Source organism: Zootoca vivipara, chromosome 13 (genome assembly GCF_963506605.1).
Source record: "Zootoca vivipara chromosome 13, rZooViv1.1, whole genome shotgun sequence".
Taxonomy (NCBI): Eukaryota; Metazoa; Chordata; class Lepidosauria; order Squamata; family Lacertidae; genus Zootoca; species Zootoca vivipara.
In genome coordinates this window covers 28492810-28519967 of record NC_083288.1, presented here as the reverse complement: position 1 = coordinate 28519967, position 27158 = coordinate 28492810, and the positions used below count along the sequence as shown (strand labels likewise).

General features: G+C 40.4%; 1 protein-coding gene and 2 pseudogenes across 1 annotated transcript; 2 read left to right on the top strand and 1 right to left on the bottom strand.

Annotated features, from left to right (window-relative positions):
* Positions 1–1937: 1937 nt before the first annotated feature.
* LOC132592893 (vomeronasal type-2 receptor 26-like) lies at positions 1938–19441 on the bottom strand (annotated as a pseudogene).
* Positions 19442–19515: 74 nt separating this feature from the next.
* Positions 19516–20448, top strand: LOC118077905 (olfactory receptor 12D1-like). Its single transcript, XM_035101627.2, has one exon. It carries the CDS (start codon positions 19516–19518, stop codon positions 20446–20448), a length of 933 nt encoding a protein of 310 aa, XP_034957518.2.
* A 2692-nt stretch (positions 20449–23140) lies between these two features.
* Positions 23141–24173, top strand: LOC118077904 (olfactory receptor 12D1-like; annotated as a pseudogene).
* The last annotated feature ends 2985 nt before the right edge of the window (positions 24174–27158 follow it).

Sequence of the window (27158 nt, the reverse complement as noted above, 5' to 3'; positions counted from 1 at the left end):
CACCCAACCCCGGAATTTTAGAGTACAGTTAATGTCACTCTGGGCTCCAGCATATATTCAACATTGGAATGACAACAGTGTTTATTGTTGTTCCCTTGCCTTGCCACTGGGAGAAGGTGAAAACCCAGACCTGTGAGTTCTCTCCTCACAGATCAAATCTCTCTATATGTGCTCTTACAGTTACTTCACTGAAACCCTCTTCTCCTCTCTCATCAGCATAACTCCAACTACCTACCCTCTCTTTTGCCCCCACTTTTCTCTCTCTTTTTGTTTGGTCAATATCCGTCAGATCCTCTTATGCCTTCTCCTGGCTTGTCTACTCCTCCTGTCTCTGGACAGCATTCCTCAACCTTGAGTGTGATTTTATCTCCCAGCTGCATTTTTATTTCCCAACTAAAAAAAGGATTGGTTCTCATAATCGGCCACTGCATTTCCAGGTTGCTAGGCTTGGTTTTTGTGTGTTCCTCCTCTCTAGCAACTCCTTGCACCCACCATGGCTACTCTTCCCCTTCACATGGCAGGAAGGAGAGGGAAGAAACCAATGGAAACAATTGCAGTGGGTATACAGTCCTGCTCTGGTTCATTATTTTCACATCCTTTGCAGTCTTTGGGTTCTCTTTGCTCTCTGAATTTCTTCAAACTCTCCTCAGAAATTCTCCAGAATTCTACTCAAAGATAGCTGTTCCACCTCTTATGGCAGTCCTTAAAGGAGAAATGGGACTGTGCTCTGGAAACTCCAAAGAGGATTTTGAGTAGTGCTCCTATTATAGGAACTGTCATTGAATAATGATGTGAATTGAAGTGATTGAGAGTTATTTTACCGAAAGATATAAGCTCCATTTAAAGATCATTAATTTTTTTTTTTTTAAAAATCGCTTTTGGTTGTTGGTTTCCCAGAGCTCTTCCCAGAGCATTTTAATGGCTTTTTTAAAAAACAAAAAACAAAACTTGTGAATCACTTGAAAGTCATTTGAGCCACTAATCATATGTATGTGGATATTTACACACACACACACACGAAAGAGAGAGAGAGAGAGAGAGAGAGAGAGAGAGAGAGAGAGAGAGAGAGAGAGGCAGAGAGAGAGAGGGGCAGAGAGAGGCAGAGAGAGGCAGAGAGAGGCAGTGAGAGATTTGTTCCTAGTAATTTAAATGTTTGGAACCCACATGAGAAGGAATCATATGAGTTGATAACTGCATCCTCATTCAATCTAGGATTTAAATGCAGGGGATGTTAGCACTCATTTTTCATGTTTATGACTTTTGGAGGATGGTTTTTCTCAAAGAGGCAAGCAAAATCTTGCCAGTTCATTTGAAGTTCTTTCTGCTAGGCTAAGAAAATGTAGAAGCAAGAAAACACATGACTCAGGAATCTTTGAAAGTTAACATATTTGGCTTCCCCCACTAACTTCAGTATAAATTGTTATTTTAATTATTTTGATCACTCTGGTATATTTCAATCATTGGTGTTCAGATGAAGTTCATTTACTTTGTATTTTAATTGCATGTGGCTATATTTTATAATTGGTTTTGTACTGGAAAACCACTTAAACGATTTTGAGCCACTGATTGTATGTATGGGGAGTGTGTGTGTGGGTGTGTGCGTATCCAAACACAGACATACAAAGAAAATTGTTCCAAGCCATTTAAATGTTTGAGACCCTCAGAATGAGAAAACGTATGAGTTAATAATAGTGTCCTCATTTGAGTTGGGATTACACTGAACAGTTAAATAGGAAATTCTGCATTCTAATGCATGGGATGTTAGCAAACTAAAGTGAGAACCAAATTGAAATGGAATGTTTCTGGCCAAACTCTGCACACAAGAATTTAAGGAAAGACATTTGCTTAAGAAAGTACCCATAATCGAATTCTTATGACATCCCTGCCACCAGCATTTCCAATGAACTACATACACAAGCAGAAAGAAACATATGCACTCATGTTCTTTTACTATTTTTGCCGATTAGTTGTTCCCTGGTGTTAAGCTCAGGTCTGAGTATGATAATGTAGCACTTAGGGGAAAAGATGCAACCCAGTAATCCAGCACCAGAGGACAAGATGGAAAAGATCTCCACAGCTACCATATATTTTCCTTTGGTGCTCAGATAGGTGGGAACAAAGGACAACCAAACACTACAAAATACCAGCAAGCTGAAAGTGATAAATTTGGCCTCATTGAAACTGTCAGGTAACTTCCTGGCAAGGAAAGCCAAGATGAAGCTGACAGTGGCCAGCAAACCCATATAGACTAAGACACCATAAAACATGGCCACTGAACCCTCATTACATTCAAGTATGATTTCCCCATGCAGTGAGTGCATATCCGTATCTGGGAATGGAGGGGATGTACTTAACCAAAGCATACCAAGGGAAGCCTGAATAAATGAGCAGAAAAGGACAATAGAATTTGCGAGCCTTTTCCCTATCCATTTCCTCATCCTGGATCCCGGTTTGGTTGCCATGAATCCCAGCAGCACAGTAATGGTTTTTGCCAAAACACTGGAAAGGGCCACAGAAAAGATGATGCTAAAAGTGATTTGTCGGAGAAGGCAGGTGACCTTCCCAGGCTGTCCAATGAAGAGAAAGGAGCAGGAGGGAGTGGAGAAGGATGTAGGTGAGAGTTCTATTGTTGGCTTTGACTATGGGAGTGTTATTGTGCTTCAGAAAAGTCCCAAGTACTAATGTTGTGGTCAGTGAGAAGATAATGCTCAAGATAACTAAGATGAGTCCTAAATCTTCTTCATAAGAGAGGTAGCTTGGGACCTTGGGAATGCATTGGGTTTGGCCATGGTTGGGGTACTCATCTTCTGGACATTTCACACAGGCAGCCATATCTGGAATAATGGAAGAGTTGGTTAAATATTTCAGACATTGAGCATTATACAGCTAAAGCATTGGTTCTTAACTTTTTTGCGGTCCTTAAGAATCTTAGAAGCTGCATTGCAAGATTATCAAAGCGGAGAAAACATAATGGTGAAATGCTCCTCAATATGTAGGTGATATTATCATCAGGGTATGTAAAATAAACTCCAAAACTGGGTTTCCGTGAGTGCAGGCTTTTCAGTGCTGCTGAGGAACAAATGTTCCACAATGAGTGCTCACATCTGATATTGGATATGCAGAAAGATTATAAAAACCAATTAAATGAAGCAATATTAAAAGCACGGTATATTTTTGAAATGCCAGAAGGTCTACTAGGAAAAGGTTCTTTTGGATATTGGGAATGGAACGTTCTAGGAATGACTGTCAGTGACAGTGGAAGTACCTAGCTAGGGAGCTTCACACCAACCCTGTGAGGTTGCTTAGACTGAGAGATAGTGATGAACACAATTTACTCAGTCCCACATGCTTTGAAACTCCTAAAAATTAATTATTACCAGTAGGCTTTTTATTTTTTGTTCAAAACTTTGCATTGCAAGATACCTCCATATGCATTCAAGACTGCATACTTAATATTGTAACTCCCACCTTTGTACTTAGAGATCATCCCTTCTGGACATGGAGCACAATCATAGCAACAAAATTTCTCTCCTTCCTTCTTTTTCCTGCTGTACCCAGGATAGCAGTAGTCATTGCACACAGAAAGGGGAAGCACCTGTAGAGAAACATTATAGAGAAAAAACACCCAGGTGGTTTTCTCCTTAGGAGGCTAAGAAACAAAAAAGGTTTACTATGGAAGACAAGTGGTTAAGTATAATGACATTTTGATGGAAGTAGAGGACCAATTTAAGTTAAAACCTTATGATCAACTTAAAGATAAATTGGATGATAGGTTCCAATACGTCCAGATAAATGAAGTGTTTAAAATGAATAAGAAAATTAGTTTTCAGATAAAGAAGTACAAGTTGGAAACAGAATTGTTAGATGCAAAAATGAAAAATCTTTCTAAAATGTACAATTTATTGCTTGAATGGCATACAAAAGACAAACAAGTGAAGTCAGTAATGATTGAGTGGACTAAAGATGTGGGGCACAATATCATGATGGAAGATTGGGACAGGATGTGGAAAAGGGGATGTAATGTAATGTAATGTATTGAGCATGTAATGTAATGTCTTGTATGCAATGTATTGAGAGAAAATATGATGGAAATGATGTACAGATGGTATTTAACACTGGTTAAGATAGCTAAGATTTATCATACACATGACAATAAGTGCTAGAAATGTAAAGAGGTGGAAGGAACCTTTTATCACATGTGGTGGATGTGCCCTAAAGTAAAAGACTTCTGGGAAAAGATTTATAATGAATTGAAAAAAAGTGTTGAAAAACACATTTATTAAGAAACCAGAAGCTTTCTTACTTGGAATAGTGGGGGAGAAATTCCACAAAAGGATGTTAGTTTCTTTTTGTATGCCACAACAGCAGCAAGAATTTTAATAGCAAAGTATTGGAAGAAACAAGAATTACCAACTATTGAAGAATGGCAAATGAAGATGATGGACTATATGGAACTTGCTGAACTGACTGGGAGACACTGGGACCAGAAGGAAGAGACAGTGGAAGAAGATTGGAAGGTTTTTAAAGCTTATTTAGAAAGATACTGCAACATTTAAGATTTTGGATATTCTTGGAATTTAATTTTAGGCTGTAGGATTAGAAGTAGATGATAGTTTAGAATGTAAGAGGGACATTAGTAAGTGTAATAATGTGAGAAATTTATAGTAATGGTTAAGTCGTAAAAATGATTAAGAATATGATTCATGAAACTGCTAAAGATGAGTCGAAATGAAAATCAGATGTGGGGTTGGGGAAGTACACAATAATGGTTTGAGAAAAAGATGAATAGATAATAATTTATCTGTATTGTTTGTTATCTTGTTGTTAGTTTGCTGTATTGTGTAATTTTTGTTTTTGTAAGTTTATATAAAATGAATATTTTTTGGGGGGGGGAAACATTATAGAGAGATTAGTAATGAGAGCATAAGAGATCACACACAAAAGTAGATTGGGAAAAGAAATGAAAACTCACTGTTTTCTAGTTGTCTAGTTAAGATTTACCTGTGGAGAGAACTTTGTATGTTTCATTTTATGTACCTCTTTTTTGCTTTTGTTTTCATTGACTAGAATGTGTCCTTGAACTTTTATATTGCCTCCTCACTGCAACTACAGAGAGATGTATGTTTGGTAGTGTATATAGAAACCTATAGTTTTGAAATAGGTGAATATACCTCCCTTAAATATTTAAATATCTATTAAAATGAAAAGGGTCTATTACAGATAATATGTAGCCCCTTATCCTGAAATCTATTCATGAAATAAACAATTTATTTATTGGAGGAGATGTAAAATAAAGCATATAATAGGAATTCATTAAAACTAGAATATAATACTGTTTTTTAAAAAAAGATTACTGAAATAATAAAACATCCCATGGGCTTTCACAAAAATTAAAGTTGGAATGTAGTTAAATGCCTTCAAAGCTTTTGAAAATTTTGAGTCATAGAATCATAGAATAATAGAGTTGGAAGAGACCACAAGGGCCATCCAGTCCAACCCCCTGCCAAGCAGGAAACACCATCAAAGCATTCTTGACATATGGTTGTCAAGCCTCTGCTTAAAGACCTCCAAAGAAGGAGACTCCACCACACTTCTTGGCAGCAAATTCCACTGTCGAACAGCTCTTACTGTCAGGAAGTTTTTCCTAATGTTTAGGTGGAATGTTCTTTCTTGTAGTTTGAATCCATTGCTTCGTGTCCACTTCTCTGGAGCATCAGAAAACAATCTTTCACCTTCCTCTAGATGACATCCTTTTATACAGGGCAGTCTCGAGCAGGTCGGGCGCCCTGGCGCTGAGGCACGGAGATCGCTCCGTGCAGTGACCTGCCTGCCGGCCCAGGGCCCTGGCACCCCGCACCACCGGGACTATACCTAGAGCCAGCCCTGCTTTTATATATTGGAACATGGCTATCATATCACCCCTTAACCTTCTCTTCTCCAGGCTAAACATACCCAGCTCCGTAAGCTGTTCCTCATAAGGCATCGTTTCCAGGCCTTTGACCATTTTGGTTGCCCTCCTCTGGACATGTTCCAGCTTGCCAGTATCCTTCTTGAGCTGTGGTGCCCAGAACTGGACACAGTACTCCAGGTGAGGTCTGACCAGAGCAGAATACAGTGGAACTATTACTTCCCTTGATCTAGACGCTATACTCCTATTGATGCAGCCCAGAATTGCATTGGCTTTTTAAGCTGCTGCATCACACTGTTGACTCATGTCAAGTTTGTGGTCTACCAGGACTCCTAGATCCTTTTCACATATACTGCTCTCAAGCCAGGTGTCTCCCATCCTGTATTTGTGCCTTTCATTTTTTTGCCCGAGTGTAGTACTTTACATTTCTCTTTGTTAAAACTCATCTTGTTTGAATGAGCATCAATTGCCGCAGAGCTATGTCTCACCTGATTAAAAACTTTATGCCACACAATTTGATCATCATTTATGCTTAACTGTTTTCCCAAAGGTGCCTGAGGGTCCAGTCTTCCAACTTCGACCCTAAACAACGAACCATTCGGGGAAATAACCCAGTTTGTTTCATCAAAACCTGTAACTAATTCTCCATTATCATCAAAACGCACTGAATCCCCAGCACTATTGTTGAATGACATAGTCCTTAGAAAATGATGGACCTAGATAGAAAGAAAGTATCAACAAAGTGGAAACTGTTTCAAAATTCTTCAACAGTGTATGTGATGACTTCATCCATTGGCCAGTCATGTCTTATTATTGAATTGTAAACCTTAAATGATTATTTGATAATCATAACAATCATTACTTTCCATATGCACCATGTTGGTGGGTGACTATGAATTAAAATAACAATATTTTATCATGGGATCACTACTACTTATCAATATGGATTGTCAAAAGGGGGGGGACCAGAAATGAAATCAAAACCACCACAGACATGACTTATATCATGCACACTTAAAATTCATTGCGCTTCCTGAGGAAAACATAGTATTTATAAAATGTTCTTGTAATTACCTGCCATGGTTGCACATTCTGAAAAAACAGTTCCTGTCGTTCTCCTAACCTTCTACCATTGGAACTGGATTTGTAAATGGCTTGCAAAGCATGAGCCACAGCATAGACAGAATTGTAGACATTGTAGCTGTGGCCAGTCATTTCCATTTCAAATAAGGTCCCAGGAAGACTCTCCAGCTTCTCTCCTCCTGAGCAGAATTTCCTTTCCTGATGTTGCCAATTAGACATTTCTAATGAACAGCTGAATGCCTGTTCCCAAAAGTCCTGGATAAAACCATCTCCTTGGGACCATGAAGGTCTTAGCATCTGAAGGAAATTTTGGAATCCCAATGGCTGATTTGAGTGAACTGTGAAAGATATGGATCCATGGAAGGTTTGTAGATCCCAAATCTTTTGAATAGAGTGTGATGCAAAATCCCAGTGGGATGTAATAACCCACACTTTACCAAGAGGGGGCAAGTCCGCCAAGGGTGCTAGAAACAACATCACTCTTAGAACTTGAAAGGATGGAGGTTCCCCGAATACAAAGAATACATTGGCTTTTCTTTCAAACATAATGAGATAGGCATCCAAGTGCTTAAAAAACCCGTCTACCATCTCATCCATATAACTCCATTTTGGTATGTTTACTATGAAGTCATAGCAGATGCCATTCTGGATAAGCATTGGCACTATTGTCTGTAAAAACATATTCCCTTTGTCATCATCCACGGCAAAAAGCCCAACCCAGGTCCATCTGAAATGCTGGAGTAACTGCACAATTCCTTTGTGCTGCTGGGCTTCATTGGGGACCATCTGGTACAAGAATGGGAATAGCATTTTTGTCCTTTGTACTGGTAGAAATGATCCATAGGTGAGCTGTAATAATATGTATGAATATTTCTGAGACAGATTGCAAGAGGATAGAAAATCAATATTTTGCAGTTGGTCCTGTAGGCCTTCTAGTTCAATATCTTTTGAAAACCAAAATCACACTTTCTGCCATAAATGGCTGTTTCATTTGTCCTATCATTGGATCTTTGACCTCGTACACCTCAGGTAGTGTGGTGGCTGACCTTGAGCCAGACATCTTGGAGAGTGGAGTCAAATGGGCCTTAGAAAGCATTGCTAATAATAAGGCCAGTTGAAGTGATGATATTCCAGCTGAACTATTTAAAATTTTAAAAGATGATGCTGTTAAGGTGCTACACCCAATATGCCAGCAAGTTTGGAAAACTCAGCAATGACCAGAGGATTGGAGAAGATCAGTCTACATCCCAATTCCAAAGACCGCACAATTGCGCTCATTTCACACGCTAGCAAGGTTATGTGTGAGGGACAGAAGCTATAGACAGCCACCTCCCATCTTAACCACAAGCTCTTCGCCAAGCGGAAGTGGGAGCGGGGAGGGGGATGTTTCTAGCGAGGAATCAGTAAGTAGGAGCCAGGGCTCGGGCAAGGTAGCCGAGCCAAGGCGCCGCTTGGGAACGGAAGGGGGAAGCAGGGAAACCGTGGGAAGAAGACCGATCCCAGCGACCCCGGAATTGCGCAGGAAACGTCGTGGGCGGAGATTTAGTATCCCCAGGCTACTTTGCTGGAGGAAAACGCGGGAATCTCCATTCGGAGGCTCTGCACCCGACTGACATGTACATAGCACTGTTTCAGCACTGTAAATAGACTGCACTAAATAAAAGGATAAAATGCAGAGCTGTGAGGAGTCGTTACTCTAGAGTAGCCACCAGCGCCACTGTGACATTATGCTTAAAATTCTACAAGGCAGGCTTAGGCAGTATGTGGACCGAGAACTCCCAGAAGTGCAAGCTGGATTTCGAAGGGGCAGAGGAACCAGAGACCAAATAGCAAACATGCGCTGGATTATGGAGAAAGCTAGAGAGTTCCAGAAAAACGTCTACTTCTGCTTCATTGACTATGCAAAAGCCTTTGACTGTGTCGACCACAGCAAACTATGGCAAGTTCTTAAAGAAATGGGAGTGCCTGATAACCTCATCTGTCTCCTGAGAAATCTCTATGTGGGACAAGAAGCTACAGTTCGAACTGGATATGGAACAACTGATTGGTTCAAAATTGGGAAAGGAGTACGACAAGGTTGTATATTGTCTCCCTGCTTATTTAACTTATATGCAGAATTCATCATGCGAAAGGCTGGACTAGATGAATCCCAAACCGGAATTAAGATTGCCGGAAGAAATATCAACAACCTCAGATATGCAGATGACACAACCTTGATGGCAGAAAGTGAGGAGGAATTAAAGAACCTTTTAATGAGGGTGAAAGAGGAGAGCGCAAAATATGGTCTGAAGCTCAACATCAAAAAAACCAAGATCATGGCCACTGGTCCCATCACCTCCTGGCAAATAGAAGGGGAAGAAATGGAGGCAGTGAGAGATTTTACTTTCTTGGGCTCCTTGATCACTGCAGATGGTGACAGCAGTCCCGAAATTAAAAGACGCCTGCTTCTTGGGAGAAAAGCAATGACAAACCTAGACAGCATCTTAAAAAACAGCGACATCACCTTGCCTACAAAGGTCTGTATAGTTAAAGCTATGGTTTTCCCAGTAGTGATGTATGGAAGTGAGAGCTGGACCATAAAGAAGGCTGATCGCCGAAGAATTGATGCTTTTGAATTATGGTGCTGGAGGAGACTCTTGAGAGTCCCATGGACTGCAAGAAGATCAAACCTATCCATTCTTAAGGAAATCAGCCCTGAGTGCTCACTGGAAGGACAGATCGTGAAGCTGAGGCTCCAATACTTTGGCCACCTCATGAGAAGAGAAGAATCCTTGGAAAAGACCTTGATGTTGGGAAAGATGGAGGGCACTAGGAGAAGGGGAAGACAGAGGACGAGATGGTTGGACAGTGTTCTCGAAGCTACGAACATGAGTTTGACCAAACTGTGGGAGGCAGTGGAAGACAGGAGTGCCTGGCGTGCTATGGTCCATGGGGTCACGAAGAGTCGGACACGACTAAACGACTAAACAACAACAATTTGAGAGTTGTTTAAATTTTTGAAGATTGCTGTAATGTTGCACCTCGAACTCATTTTCAAGAGACACATTTCCTTCACCCTTTCCTATATCATGTATTTTCCAAAATACTGTCATTATTTACTCACTTCCTCTTAATCTCTTCTGAAATTAAGGCATTCTTATTTAAGTGTGGCTACTGGAATTGGTCACAGTAGTCAACATGAGGTCTTACTAGTGTGAAAGGAAGTGGAATTGAAATTTTTGGAGACTTGGAAACATTGGGTTGTATGCAGTTAAACCTACATCCAGTGAAACCTAACTTAGTCATGCTGAATAATTTCAGTAGGTCCACACTAAATATGGTTAGCATTGGATCCAATTCCTTGGTTCTTTTAATTCAGCCTATACTTGAATTTATCTGTTTACAGCCACATCACAAAGCTCACATATCTCTAATGCTCATACCCCTATGTACACAGGTTACCTGTGGAGTCTTGTAAATTGCTGAAATGGTGGCCACATTGGCAGAGATTCCAGAGATGCCTCCTCCAACAACAGCTATCAGTTTGTTTTGATTTTGACACTTGAAGTTAGGAGAAAATCTTTCCTGTTTAGAAAGCAGACTCATGGTGGCCTTATAGGTCATCCTAGCACTGTAGTAACTATTGAGAACATGGAATCCCAGAGAAATGTTTGGTAAGATGTCGGGGTTCTCATTTATCTCCTTTACAGCAAAGGCTAAGGCCAAGATGTGCTGGTAGTTCTTAGGTATTGAACTGTAATGTAAGTTACAGGTATTTTCTTAAAATAATAATAATAATAACAAAAGCAATAAAAAAACCCATTTGTATTCTTCATTTGTCATCTGTATCTGTTCAAGACTCCAGTGAAACTGCTACCCTTAGAAGAAAACAAATTCAAAGTAAAATGAAAATAAAATATCTTAACAAAAGAATTGTATGCTCAAAATGTTCCTGCACGTTTCATGCCTTCAAAGAGCATAAAAGAAGAACCGTGGAATTTTGAAAATTAAACATCAACCACCAAATTTGAGAACACTCACAATAGGTAAAAAAAAACCCACCTTAGTAATGAAAAGTATTATGTCCCTTAGCGTATTTTACCATATACATAAAGGATTTCATATCAGTTTAAATTTTATATATAAAATTTATGGTTGGTGGCCGGTTTTCTTTTTCTTTTTTGCTGGTCTATGACCGTAATAAAGATATTATTATTATTAATTTTATTATTATTATTATGGTTGGTGGCTAAATATTTCGCTTAGCCATCAACAATTTTATATGTATAAAATGTTCATTAGCATACAAGGAACAACCTTTTTAATTCAAACTATTTTATTACTGGTCTTAAATGTGAAATACAGTATAAGATGGTGTCATATCTAGTAATTAATATTGGCTCATTTATGATCTGGATATATTAGTGCTCCTGGAGATCATCTATGATTAGGCGATGAAAAGAGAAGATTACAAGTAGAATATAGAATCGCAAATCTTACAATATTCTACATACATTTGAAAACCATACCACAGTTACTTAGGACCAATTCAAAAACCCTTTGAAAACCCCCAACCCCCTATAATATTTTATCTGTGCACGTTTAAATGCATTTCAAAGAGCTGCAATGAACCTATTATACAGAAGGTCTTCTAAGCATAGCTGCCAAGTTTTCCCTTTTCTCGCGAGGAAGCCTATTCAGCATAAGGGAAAATCCCTGTAAAAAAGGGATAACTTGGCAGCTATGCTTCTAAGGCAGTGAGATATGATGTGGGCCACGGACCATTAAAACTGAATTTCACCCATGTAATATGTGAGTATCATATTCCTTGATGAGGTAATTCTGCAGAGGAGAAGAGAAAATGTACCAGATCCATTCGTTTCACTGGCACTTGGGAGGGAAAGCTTATTATTTCCTTGTGCTTAGCAATATTATCTAGAAGGTAAAATATATATTAACAACTCCAAGCATTGCCAACATATCATCTTTCCACACCCACAATAAATAAATAAATGCAATATTCCTTAAATATGAGTTCCTGGTAATTATGGTCTGAACATATTACAAAAGCTTGAGAGGAGGGTAGGAGGGAGATGGTGTCTTACATAGGTTCACGAGGCACAATATGTGTAGGCTGCTCCAAGAGAGAAAGTAAATCATAGAGGTAGAAGACTTGAGAAACAATCCCACCAATAACAAGGTCCCCTGGCTGGTAAAATTCATGAGGAATAGGGAGCAGGTCATCACGAATGCTGCAATTAATAAAATGTGACTTGCATACAGTATGACACAGCAGTATAAGCACCAACACCACCACCATCATAGCCTTGTTGGAAAAACCACCCATCCAAATGTCCGTTTTGAAAGCCTCAGTTGCTACAGCTTCAATTGAATGGTGTATAATACTATGGCTGCACAGATTTACAAGTTGGTCTGTTATGGAATGTGGATGCCAGTATGCTTGTTTTCTAGTTCAGGGGTTCTCAAATTGCTGCTTGTCGACCACCAGTGGTGTTCATACTTCATTCAGGCTATCCACAGCATGTCTATAAAACAATTATAATTTTGGATTCTATAAAATTCAATCTGGAATACAATAAAACACAGGATTCAAAATAAAAGAAGTGGCCCATGCTGGGGGGGGGGGAGGAAGACTACTGTTCTAGCTAATATTGTTCATCTATTCTCTCTTTGAGCTGGATGAAGAATAATTTCGTTGAATGTGACTCCCGCTCCCGCTGATGGCAGTGGGACTCATGCACTCTAGACCCAGGTTTTTATCTCCTCACTTTACTTTGAGTGATTATGTTTGTTTTTGTTTCAAGAATAATAAGCAGCTTGTTGAAATATATCCTAACATATAAGTGAAAGAATCTAACAGAAGAATGACAGGGCCCTGCCTCTACCTAGATCTAATTCTGAAGAATACAAGTGTTTTATAGCCTTCAGACACTTGTTTTTGATCTTGCTAACATGTGCTGAATGTCAACTGCATAAACCAGCAATTTTGACGGGTATGATTATCATTTCCCCAATGTGTTGTCGACTTCCGAGGTTGTATCCTGAATAATAAAAAAAACTAGTAGAATATTTTTTCCCTTCCTTTTTCTCTTAATCAGACACTCTTTTTTCCCCTTTGAGGGGTAAAGAGTAGCCAGTGTTATATAGCCTGCTAGATCCAGATCTGTCCAGTATTAGAGTCAAGTTCGTCCATAGGTTATTCATATTTGGCATAAATGGAAGGCCCGGTTTGGAGGAAATACAAGACACAACTTGTAGTGTTAATGGATAAATTTCTATCAACAGATCATTCTGCAATACAGTGGTACCTCGGTTTATGAACACAATTGGTTCCGGAAGTCTGTTCATAAACTGAAGCGTTCATAAACTGAAGTGAACTTTCCCACTGAAAGTAATGGAAAGTGAATTAATCTGTTCCAGACGGTCCGTGGAGTACTTAAACTGAAGCGTTCATAAACTGAAGCGAACTTTCCCATTGAAAGTAATGGAAAGTGGATTAATCCGTTCCAGACGGGTCCACGGAGTACTCAACCTGAAGCGTACTTAACCCGAAGCATGGGTGTAATTGGTTCCAGAAGTCTGTTCATAAACTAAAGCATTCATAAACTGAAGCAAACTTTCCCATTGAAAGTAATGGAAAGTGAATTAATCCGTTCCAGATGGGTCCGCGGCGTTCGTAAACCGAAAATTCATAAACCGTGTTGTTCATAAACTGTATTGTTTGCCCCACATATTTTTACTGATAGTTAATTTACTTAGTAAGATTCTTTATCAGTGCAGTACTTAAAATGTTCAAGATTTTAACATAAGGCAGGGTTTTTCTTGGGGGGGGGGAGGGTGTTTCCTGGCCAAAGAAGCTGGTACTGTACTCTAAATGTTGTATACTGAATTTCAGGGTCCTGCAAATATATGTTCCATTTCTTTTAACTCAGTCAAGTGACTAGTAAAGAATCTGCTACATTTAAAGGCAATTACATTTATATGCTTTGCTGGCTGTGATACTTTGTTCTGTTTCCTGTGGGTAGGGAAGGTCCACAAAAGTTATATTACAGGAATCTAATACGGTATTGTGATTGCCACTGCATAGATCTCAGAATCCAGGCTACTGGAATAGGCATATTCAGTTTGCCAGATGAATAAGGGTTAGGTACTCCTTGCTGCTGACATCACTTGGCTTCCCATCACTTGGCTTCCAGTAGCATCCCGAGACTACGGTATGTAGCTGTTACTTCAGAGGGAGTAAAACCCCATCCATAACAGGCAAATCTCCCAATCTCTAAACTTGGGTACTGGCCAACCACTGAGCCTCTGCCCTATCAGCATTTAACTTCTGATATTTGGCCTTCAGTCAGCCAACCTTTGTAGCCAGATAACTTTTTGGGTTGGTGACTGCGGACTGCTGACTTTGATGTATCAGTGGAATAGACCTGAGTTCCAACAACATACTGACGACTCCTTTCCCCATATACTTTCTCCCTCCCAACCTTACCTAGCATTCCCTGATTGGTGGAAGCTTATAAAACTGGCACTGGATAATTGTATAGCATCCCTGTCCAGTGCCGGATTTCTGCATAAGCTAAACAAACCATACCTTAGGGCTCCAATCTCTTGGGCGCCCCCCCCCCAAAAAAAATTATAGGAAAAGAAAACACTGAATGCACTTTGATAAAATACTGGTACATATTTCGTTATGTGCAAATGGCTTTAGATACCTATTGGGTCCATAAATTACCATATAACATATATTCAACACAAAAAACAGTGGCATGTTGTTGTTGACAACGGACTGCTGGACATATAAAGGTCCCCATTACCTTTAGTAGCTTAGGGCCTCATCAAACCTAAATCCGGCCCTGCCTGTAACAACCCACCCTGGAATTTTACAGGACAGTTAATTTCACTCTGTGCTCCAGCATATAGTTAACATCTGAGTAACAACACTGTTTATTGCTGTTCCCTTGCCTCACCTATGAGTTCTCTCCTCATAGATTTTTTTAGGCCTTCTAGGCAGGCCAGTAGTGTCTTAAGCTTGTCTCGTGCCCTGGTGCCAGGATTCCTAGGGTGCAGGGATCCCCCCACCCTCCCACACGCACGCCTGTCGCCTTGCCCGCACTTTCCTCAGCAGCTGACTTGGCCAGGGAAGAGCAGCACCGAAGCCTCCTGGGGAGCGCAGTGCGCCTTCCCGCCAAGCCCCGACCACGGTGCCTCGTCCTCCACCGCCACCACGTCCCACAACAGGCCCGCCGTGCTCACCGCCTCCCCCTTGCCGGGAGGCCTAACTACTCCGCCTCAGCTGAGCCATCGCTGCAGGGCCGAGAAGGGGAGAGTGTGGCCTCTGGAGAGGTTTCGCCACCAGCGCGCACACAGCACGGGGAAAAGGAGAAGGAGGCACAGCATGGCGGCGGAACCAGCATAGGGCTTAGTTGCTGGTTGCGCCCCGCCAGCACCCCCAGAGGCTGGTGCCCTGGCGCAACATGCCACTAGGCCCTATGGCAAAGACGCCTCTGAGGCACTGTGCCCTGAATCTCTCCTTAAGTGCTCTTACAGTTACTTCACTGCAACCTTCATATAACCACCCCCTCTTCTGCCCCCAACTTTATACCTCTTTTTATTTGGTCAATATCCAAGACAGATCCTTTCAAGCCTTTTGCTGGCTGGTCTCTTCCTCTCTTGCCTGCACAGCATTCCCCGACCCTGAGTGTCATTTTATCTCCCAGCTGCATTTTTATCACCCAACTAAAAATGTGTTTGTTCTCATAATCCACTGCTGCACTTCCAGGTTGCCAAGCTTGGGGCCTTCGTGTTTCTCCTCTCTAGCAACTCCCTGCACCCACCATGGCTACTTTCCCACTTCACAATGGCTGTCAATGGCTACTAACCACAATTATTTTCTTCATCCAATTTCAGAGGCAGTGCGCTTCTGAATACTCGTTGCTTGGAATTAAATAAAGTGTGCTGTTGTAGCCACCCTGTGAACCCTAATTAAACGTGCAGCCAGGAAGGGTGGCAGGGCTCAGTGTTCAATCCTGGTGATGAAGCTTTGCCAACATGTTCCATGTCCTACCACATGGAAGCACCAGCAGGGCAGGCCTTGCAGAATCTGCCTTCCTCTCTTTTCCCACCCCACCCCCCACTGTGCCCTGACAACCCAGCCCTCCTGCCTTTTGACAGGACAGACCCCTCCAAGTCAGCAGACCTGAGATAATGTTAATTAGAAGTTGCTTGTTGCATATGAAAATGGTTGATAAAAATGTGCCCCTTGCATCAAAATAAAGTCTTGTGTTTTGTTCCAGTGGAAGCACACTGATATGAACAATATGAGTGTTGTACCAGGATTAGGGGACTAAGGGTTCAAATCCCCACTCAGCCATAAATAACAGTAAGTGACCTCAGATCAGTTATCATCTCTTAGCCTAACAGAGTTGTTGTGATGATAAAAAAGGAAGGTAACATTCATGTGTGCCACCTTGAGCTCCTTAGAGTATGATATGGGTTGGATTGTACTTTGCTTGCATTAACCCTGAGTAAACTACCTCATTTATTTATGCATTTTCTCCCCTTGAGAGTAATTAACAGATCTCTTGTCCCTCTACTCGCTGCATCCCCAGTGTATTGATTTTATACAAAGGGACTGCATAAACAAGGACTGTTATTGGGTATGAACGGCACCATACAACCACAACATCACCAGTTGTCTAATTTTCTGGAATACTGCTTTCCACTGAACACCATTGACTGAGAAGAATAGCTGGCAAAGTTAATGCTTGGTCCCTAAAAAAAGATGCAAGTATAAAGTATACTTTCTGTATTCTTAATTTCTCCTTTCCTTCCTCTGGTCTTCTAAAAGGAAACACTCCAGTGCTGAGCAATTATGTTTGTGTAAGTACTATTGAAATATGAGCTACGTCCACACATTCCTGTGCTTGAGTCTAGTCAACTCCTGATTTACAATGTCAATTTTTCAGTGGGTAAAATAGTTGTAAAGGGAGTGGGATATAGGACGGAAATTGGAGAAAGGTTAAAAGAGTAGAAAATGGTCTGAAATTGCTTCTGGACCGAATATAGGGATAGGGAACCTGTGGCTATCCATATTCTCTCTCTCTCTCTCTCTCTCTCTCTCTCTCTCTCTCTCTCTCTCTCTCTCTCTCTCTCTCTCTCTTTCTTTCTTTTTGTATGCCAATTTTCCACAGACAAAAGTCATGTTCAAAATAGCTTACAATAAATAAACCGGGATGCATTTCAAACACTACAAAAACAATTTCATCATAACAGAGCAAAACAATAACATAACAACAATTTAATAACAACAATTTTAACTTTATATTTTCTTGGATTCCATTTCCCATCTGCTCCAGCTAGCATGGCCAACGATCAGGGATAATGGGAGCTGAAGTCCTACAACATCTTCAGAAAACATCCTTCCTTAATTCCAGCATGACTTCTCCTTTCTTAGGTCTTTGCCAACAATGAAGGTGCTCTGTAATTCAATAATAATTCTATCTGGTCAAAGAAAGGAGTGGTCATGGAAGAAGATCTGCCAAGTCCAAATCTACCAGTCCCATAATAGCAGGGCAGTTGCATGGTGGAAGTGGGGCATTACTACTATTTTTTTTGTCATTACTACCATTGGAGCATCAAAGGAGTAGGGGAAAATAATTGCTTTGGACCCACTTTGACAGCTCTGGTAGAGAGTGTCTTGCCTTGTTTCCCCAAGCTTCAGATGCTTGCCTTGTATCCTATAATGGGAAAAGAAACATTTATAACTTGGGGAGGGGAAGTGGATGAAAATTTGCAGACATAAACTTCTTCTAAAGGGATGAGGTGCAAAAATTTTAGAGTGAGAACAAGGCACTTGATATACACACCAATGTCACATAAGAACACAAGAAGAGTCCCACTCAGTCAGGTCAAAGGCCAACTGTGGCGGTTCACTCCACCTGCACAGAAGCCCCAGACGTTTGACGGTCCGTTGGTACCTGCACCAACCACTGATCAATTAATCGCTGCCACCAACCAGTATATGCCTGATAATCTCTTCATTCACTCCAGTCAGGGATAATGTTGGAACAAACTGTGCTTATTGAAGTTCAGTACATAAGCGTGTGGTTTCCAAATGAATAGTTCTTATTATCTTTAATAACAAGTCTTATACCGGCCTATACCTACAGTTTTTAATCAATCACAGTTCCAGACTATCTCTCCCTTCTTCTTACCTCACTACCTCTCTCTCCCCTCAGACTCTCTCCCCCTGCCCCTCTCAGAACTCCCCGCCACCCTTTCTCAAACCTCCAAAAAACCAACCACCTCCTCTTCTCAGGGTGGGTTTATATAATCCTCCTAACTCCGCCCCCTAGGCTTCTAACTGGCTAATCCCTTTAACTCCTTCTATGCTGTCCCTAAATTTGGGGTGATTGTCACACCAACATAGTAGAGTAGCCTGCTCTAACAGGGACCAACCAGACACCTATGGGAGGCATACAAGCAGAACCTGAGAACAATATTCTTCTCCCAACTTGTGATTCCCAGTACCTGTTATACACAGGTGGTACAAAGCTGATTAGGACTGTGATGGATACAGGCATGAAACATCAGAAACATATTTTTGCTTGGAAAACTGGTTGGTGGGCAGGCCTTTGTAGCACACAGTGTCTTTTTTATGTGTAGGCAAGTTCTCAATCTTCACTTCAGAGCCAACAAGCCCATCACATCATTGTAGGCTGATCTTTAGAGCAATTTTCTAATATGAGAAGATTGGAGACTGAGGAGTCAGCAAAGATGAAGGGATCAGCTCTTCTCTACATGCCCACCCCAAATCTTATGCATACCCTTTAGCGTAGTCAGGAATGAAACAAGAGAAGTGTAGTCTGGGATCATTTAGATTTGGCAGAGGATCCTAGCTGTGATAGAAGGATACTGACAAGCTGGAACATGTCCAAAGGAGGGCAACCAAAATGGTCAAAGGCCTGGAAACAATGCCTTATGAGGAACGGCTTAGGGAGCTGGGCATGTTTAGCCTGGAGAAGAGAAGATTAAGGGGCGATGTGATATATTCAAATATATTAAAGGATGTCATATAGAAGAGGGTGAAAGGTTGTTTTCTGCTGCTCCAGAGAAGCAAACACGGAGCAATGGATTCAAGCTACAAGAAAGAAGATTCCACCTAAACATTAGGAAGAACTTCCTGACAGTAAGAGCTGTTCGACAGTGGAATTTGCTGCCAAGGAGTGTGGTGGAGTCTCCTTCTTTGGAGGTCTTTAAGCCATCTGTCAGGAATGCTTTGATGGTGTTTCCTGCTTGGCAGGGGGTTGTACTGGATGGCCCTTGTGGTCTCTTCCAACTCTATGATTCTATGATTTACTGAGGCCTATGAGACCAATTTCTATTTTTGATGTTCTAGACTTACTTATCCTTTTCCCCTTCCACCTGATTTACTTCTTTCTTTGGCTTCATCTTTGCTCATTTACAGCTGAAACAGCCTGTGATAATGATGCTTCCTTGTAATATTTCTTCCTTTATTTTCAGTGATGGAGAACCAGACAAATGTGAATGATTTTATCCTCATGGGTCTGACTAATGTCCCTGGGCGGAAAACCACCTTCTTCATCATCTTCTTGTTTGTCTACTTTGTTAGCATGGTGGGGAATGCCATCATTTTACTCATAGCACTGGTTGAGCCACGTCTGCACATCCCCATGTACTTCTTTCTTGGGAACCTCTCTTGCCTTGACATATGCTACTCCACAGTCACTGTACCAAAGATGTTGACAGGCTTCCTCTTTGGATACCAGAAAATCTCTTTTATTGGATGCCTGACACAGCTTCATTTTTTCCACTTCCTGGGTAGCAGTGAAGCTTTACTGCTGGGTGTCATGGCCTATGACCGCTATGTAGCAATATGTAACCCACTGCGTTACACTGTCATCATGAACAAGAAGACTTGCCTTTTCTTGGCCATGGCTACCTGGACCACGGGATTCCTCCATGCTCTCATGCACACCATAATGACGTCTCGGGTTCATTTCTGTGGCCCTAACATAGTCCAGCACTTCTTCTGTGACATTAAACCCCTTTTGAGATTGGCGTGCTGTAGCACCACTCTTAACCTCCAGCTCCTCAACATAGTTACAGGCCTAATTGTTGTGCTCCCTTTCCTCCTAACATTTCTCTCATACACCTACATCCTCTCCTTCATCTTCTTAAAAGTAAAGTCTAAGGAAAGCAGAGCAAAAGCCTTCTCCACATGTGCCTCACATATCACAGTTGTGACTCTTTTCTATGCTGGGGCGATCTTGACTTATGTCCCCCCCTCCTCAGGAGAATCCCTAAAGCAAGAAATCATGGTCACTCTTATGTACACTGTTGTCACTCCAGTTCTGAATCCTCTGATTTACACTCTAAGGAATCAAGAAGTGAAAACTGCTATTAAGAAATTAATAAATCAAAAGTGCAGACCTTAAATATGGACTTAATTGTTTGTTATTGCCCTTGTTTCAGAGAACTGATATTGGCCATGGAAGGTCATAAGATGCAGCTAGGCACAGAGAATGTCAAAAGATCCTCATAACCACTTTTAGGCTTTCCTGTGTTGAACTAAGGGAGGGGGCCATCTATAGCTGGATTCTTTATTGGTGGATGGGATATTTTCATGCAATGGGCATGAATTCTGTAAATCTTTTTTATCAGATCAAATCCACAGTTCTTTTATATTGCACCTTTATAAGCTGTTGGATAGATGTGGTCTCTGAAACTGGTTCAACCTCACAAAAGGTGTACAATAGGGATGTAGAACAATCCAGGTGCTGTTGGACTGTACCTCCAATAATCCCAGACATCATTGCCAATAACCAAAGAATATGAGAGTTGTGGTCCAAGAACAAATGGAGAGCTAATGCTTCCCATCCTTGGTCTACAGCTTTTCACAATGAATCATTATGGTGATTCCCCTTTCCTGTACACACCTAAAAATGTATGTAACACAGAGATAAAGCCAACATGCCTTTAAAACATGCATACCATGTGAGCATGCCTGTAGGGTTTGGCTGTAGATCTTAGCCAAGTGTATACTCTATGGCGAAACTGTCCGCTGCAATGTAATGCAGGTAAGATCTTTGGGGTAGATCTTGATTGATGGAAGGCATGGTCCTTATTCAATGTTGAAAACAAAAATCATTTCATTTGGATGTATGTTACAGGTCCTCCTCATCTCCTTGGGGTAGATCTTGATTGATGGAAGGCATGGTCCTTATTCAATGTTGAAAACAAAAATCATTTCATTTGGATGTATGTTACAGGTCCTCCTCATCTCCTTGGGGTAGATCTTGATTGATGGAAGGCATGGTCCTTATTCAATGTTGAAAACAAAAATCATTTCATTTGGATGTATGTTACAGGTCCTCCTCATCTCAGGAGCAACCCCCTTTGAAAATACTTCCAGCAGCTGGGCTGGGTGTTAATGGTCATACCCAGTGTGTTTGCCAAACCTATTAAATCTGTAATGAAAAAAAGTTGTACCCTTATTTGGCCCCCAAAATTATTATTGTGTATTGATTGGTTCTTTTCCTAAATCAGGGGACATCAGGGTAGTGGTGGTGCCTTGGCACATGAGGAGAAAATCCGAACGCAGCTTCCAAGGCACAAATACAATTACATTATGATGTATTCTGTACTCAATAATGTGGGCCTTATAAAAGAATATTCTAAAAATAATATTGGTCATTAAAAACAGTTTGGCAGAATTTATTGATTCTACAAATTGTGTTCTCAAAAGCACAATTTATATTCTCAAAGGCACACAGTGTTTATTTTCTCAAAACCAAGAGATTTATAGACTCTATTCCCACATGAGGAGGCACTAAATTAATGAATGTAGCTGATTTCCCCAATGACAGCCAACAATCTTTAACAAGCTGAGCACATGTTGCATGACTTTGAGCTGAAAACACAATGGCGCTGCCACTCTAAAGAAGACCAGACTATCTTCAAATGGCTGCCTCCAAGAGAAGAACTACACCTTTTTCTGGAAAGGAGGAGAAGAACCATTCAGAAGAACCATGTATTCATGCATAGGCTTTACAATGAGGAACACCCTTCTGTCTGTGATAGAACTGCCAACCAAGGGCTCAGAACACTTGTTTTACCTCTGACTCTCAACCACAGTTAACACAGACATTTCCAAACTGTGTTGCAACACGTTAGTGTGTTGGCTGCAGTGTGTAGGTGTGTCATGCAAATGCTCCCTGACCTCCTTCTGGGGCTACAAGGGCTACAAATGTGTTAGTTCAACCTATGGTTTGCTAGTAAACTTAATTACTGTATCACATGTTGCATACTAAGTCTTAGGCTTACAAATTCATGTGGGGCCACACAGCAATCAGAGTGTATTTCTTTTGTCTCCTTTAAATACTTCCTTCATACCACTTAACATCAGTCTCATGTTCAATCATCTAATGGAAAAGCGAATTCATCAAGGTAGGCACCATCTGCAGCTTGAAAGAACACATTACTGTATACTGTATATAGCTGGATGTTAATCAAGCAATTTATGTTCATCCGATTCTTTACTCCCAGGGTGAAATTATACATGTTTGTGCTTACAGTCTGCTTTTGTGAAAACTGCAGCTGATAAACCTGAGTAAAGAACACAATAGAAAAATGAAATGCTCATGATGATAAAGTAAAGCAAAGGGTTGAAACCAGTGCTACTGCTAGTAAGAAAAGACCATTTGAAGTTAATGAACATAACTTGGATTCAATCATTTAAATGGGTGTTTGCTGCAACTCAAATAATTGAATTGGCAAACATTAATCTTGATCAATGCTATTTGTAACTATTCTTTGTCAAAATGTGGATTTCAGATGATTCTGAAAGAGTCATACTGAAAGGAGAATAGAGGGACAACTTTGCTGTAGTTATTTATGTAATGATATGCTATAATGTGAGTGTCTATTTCTGGGGCTGGGAGGGGATGGCAATAAAGTTGTCCCTGATTTGACTCAAAATACTGTTTCTTGACTGTTATTCATCAGACAGGTTTGAGGGTTGTGTGACACCTGGGCACCCAAGTAATGATTATGGTTGTAGGAAATATAAAGTAATTTCCCTATAAAGAATGTAAGTGGGTTTAGAATTAGACTGGGTTTTATCTGCTTATGTCTGTAGAGATTTCTGATATAGGTAAGTGACTTGAATGGTACTCACCTACCTTTCTTTCTCCCTGCTGTCTTTTAGTGACAAAGAACCAAACAGAGGTGAGAGAATTCATCTTGATGGGCCTGACTAATCTCTGGGCTCTTCAGTGTACATTCTTTGCCATCTTCCTGATGATGTATTTAGCCAGCCTGCTGGGGAATGCAGCTATTGTGCTTGTTGCAATAGTTGAACCAAAGCTGCATACCCCCATGTACTTTTTTCTTGGAAACCTTTCCTGCCTTGACATCTTCTTTACCACAACTACAGTTCCAAAGATGCTAGCTGGATTTCTGTTGCCAGTCCAAACCATTTCCTTTGCTAGCTGCATGGCCCAGCTCCACTTTTTCCATTTCTTGGGCAGCAGCGAAGCCATTCTTCTTGGAGTAATGGCATTTGATCGCTATGTAGCAATATGCAATCCTTTGCGTTACACCATCATCATGCGCAAGCAGGTCTGCCAACTCCACTGCCTTTTTTCATGCCCTGATGCATGCGATGGCAACTGCCCGTTTGCCCTTCTGTGGGCCCAATCACATTGAACACTTTTTTTGTGAAATCAAGCCTTTGCTGAAACTGGCCTGTGGTAGTACCCACCTGAACCTCTTGCTTCTTAATATTGTAACCAGTTGCATTGTCATGGGACCTTTCATTGCCACACTCCTCTCATACTTCTACATTATCATTTTTCTTCTCTTCAAAGTACAATCCCAAACTGGTCGGCAGAAAGCCTTCTCCACCTGTGGATCCCATCTGATGGTGGTTGGATTGATGTACGTGCCAGTGTTGTTTAACTACATGCTTCCTTCTGTGGGTAATGCTTCTCAAAGGGATATGATAGTGACCCTCATATACAGTGCTGTTACACCAGTTTTGAACCCACTTATCTATACACTGAGAAACCAGGAAGTCAAAACCGCCTTGTTGAAGATTATGGGAAGAAAGTTTTTTTACATTTCACTGAAAGGTAATGATAAGAAGAGACTTCTTCATTGATCGTACTCTATGAAATGTGACCACCAGAGGAATAACTCAAACTGCTGCAGTATTGCAAGAGAAAGAAAATTGGCTTTTTTACTTTGTGGGACATCACTGCAGGTCTCTGATATCAGACATAATATTTTGTTTCAATTCATAAGTCCAATTCAAGGTTTTGATCTATACAGCCTTAAACAGATTAGAACTGAAATATCTTGAGAACTGCCTCTTCCCATATGAACTGACCCAAACCAGGCAATCTTCATCTGAAGCCCTTCTTCACGTGACTCCTCCATGAGACCTTTCTTTATGGGCCTTCCCCATGAGAGGTCTGAAGGATACTGTTATCCAGTGGCTTCTCATTTGTGGAATGCTCTGCTCAATGAGGTTTGTCTAGTGCCTTCATTATACACCTCTCCAACCATGATTTTGACTGATTGACACCAGAAATCCTTTTAAATGTGTTGAAGGATTGGGTGGGCAAGAGAGGGGGATTATTGGTTTTGTTTTGTTGTTATTGTTATTGTTATATTTTTGTGGTTTTTGGTGTATTATTATGTTGATAATCTCCCTGAGATCTGCAAATGCAGACTCTCCAAGTGTCCCTATTTTCCAGGGACATCCCTGATTTAGAGAAGTCATCCTGGTTTTTGATATGATCCCAGAATCTCCCACTTCTCCTTAAGACGTCCCTGTTTTCATTGGAGAAATATTGGAGGGTATCCGACCCCTGAGCCATCTGACGGCAATCTGTATAGGAAAGTTATTTTAATGTTTAACGTTTTATTATGATTTATGTATGTTTGGAGCTTCCCAGAGTGGCTGGGGCAACCCAGTAAGATGTGTGGGGTATAAATAGTAAAATTATCATTATGGAATGGGATGTCCCTATTTTCATTGGAGAAATGTTGGAGGGTGGTATAAAATTTAATAAATAAATACAAATAAACAAATTGAGGATCTTTGTCTGAACCTTGCATCACTTTTAACAGCCTAACAGAACAATCATAGTATTTAACAAGTGTTTTCCCAAAAATATTCCGGAAAACATTATGAACACTTTTCCAGTTTAACTTAACACAAGTCCATTATAACTTAATAACTCTACCACAACTTACTTGGTGGTTTTCAATCAAGTATTGAAGTTTTATACTGAGCTCACCAAAATTATTTGGATGGGAAGGCATATAGGAAATGAAAGTTGAGGTGAAATCTCCATATTTGCAATGGTATTATGAGACATGATGAAATCAACCAATATGATATATTCCTTTAGTTGTCAACAATACCCATTTGCTGCCTACAAAGAACAAACTGATGCACCTTTTTTGAAACTAATAAATGGATACAGATCTGATATATAAAAAAGGCAAAGTGAAGAAACCAATGGGTAAAAAAGAAGAAGGATTCACTGTTAGTGGCCTGAAAAGAAAAGAAAAACAAAAGAATTTCAAAGATGGACTCCAACATGAAATTTCATAGCTGGAATTCATCAGCAAGTTTGCTTAAACAAGCTCAATATTTTCTCTCCCACTCTAGACAATATCATATAAAACAAACAATTAACATACCATCCCGAAAGACCATATTAATCATTTCTGTTTTCAAAAACAAAGGAATTCTCATATGACATGAAAAATCTCCAAAGGTTTTGGTTTTTTCTCCTAAAGGTTTTTCTTTTCCAAGGGAGAGTAGATGTGATAAAATTAGCACACTCAAAAGTATACAAAAAAGCTATATCTCTCCTCTGCTTTAATATGAGTGCAGGCAAACTGATGATAACATCTCACTCTGGTTCTGTGGATTTTAATCTATTTACAAGTTGAATATCTAGACTGAACGAAGTATATAGTTTGCTAAGGTAAGAGCTGCAGCAGCAAGCAACTTACAGTATTTAAAAAGATTTTAAAAATGCATTCAGTATGTGGATCCATTAACTATAGGGTTGCCATATTTCACAAAGTTGAGCTGTTTTTAAACAAACTCCAAGATCATTGAGCTTTTTTCTTTCTTTTTCTTTTACAAAAACACAAAAATCTCATAATTTTTGGTCAACTAATCTAAGATCCAGTACAAAGCATCTCTAGGAAATGACCCCGGGACGTCAATTTCACCTTTGAAATCCCAGTAATGAAATCCTGGGAAAATCCAGACATATGGCAGCCCTAATTAACTGCCATCTGCTTAGCAGATTTCAGATACCTTCCTACCTCTATTCTCCTCTATTGGTTGCATCACAGAATTAAAGAAATAAATGAGTTAAAACTTAGGAGTACAGTTCCCACAGTGGAAAAAGTGGAATAGATGTGGGAAATGATACAAAGCATGATTTTTACGGTCTGCGCATGTAAAACGTCTCATTTTCTGTCTCATAGTAATACTGTTGTGCTAGTCCTCAATATTAATAATTACTTCAGCAATTAAGAATTGATCTTCAGCAATTAACAGTTTTAAACACTTGTCTCCATGCCAAGTAAAAATCTTTATCTGATTAAATGTTGCCTAATAACTAGTGGGGAATCTGTGGAGATGCAACTTGATGGAGCTACCCAAAATACATAGCTATGGTCAAATCCGCACTATACATCTAAAGCACATGCACTGCACATTTAAAGCACATGACTTCTCTCAAAGAACCCTGGGAAGTATAAGTTATTAGGAGTGCTAGAAATGGTAGCTCTGAGATGGGGGGGGGCTATAGTTCCTACAATTTTTGGGGTGAAGAATGTGTTTCAAATGTGGGCTGAACATGCTTTAGGTGTACAACATGGATTTTCCATAAATTTCACTATCTTTCATTTTTTATGTCTTAAAATGCTTCCTTTGCATGCAACTGAGGCAATGAATTTCCCATGTTTGCAGCTGCCCCATTGTACTGTAACTTTAAGTACAGTTTGATGTTGAGCAACTTCGCAGGTAATAATGTTTAATTCAATGTCTTTTTAAGTTTCTCTTGGGGGGGGGGGAGTGACATCAAACTTCCCATAATGACACAGCTACAGG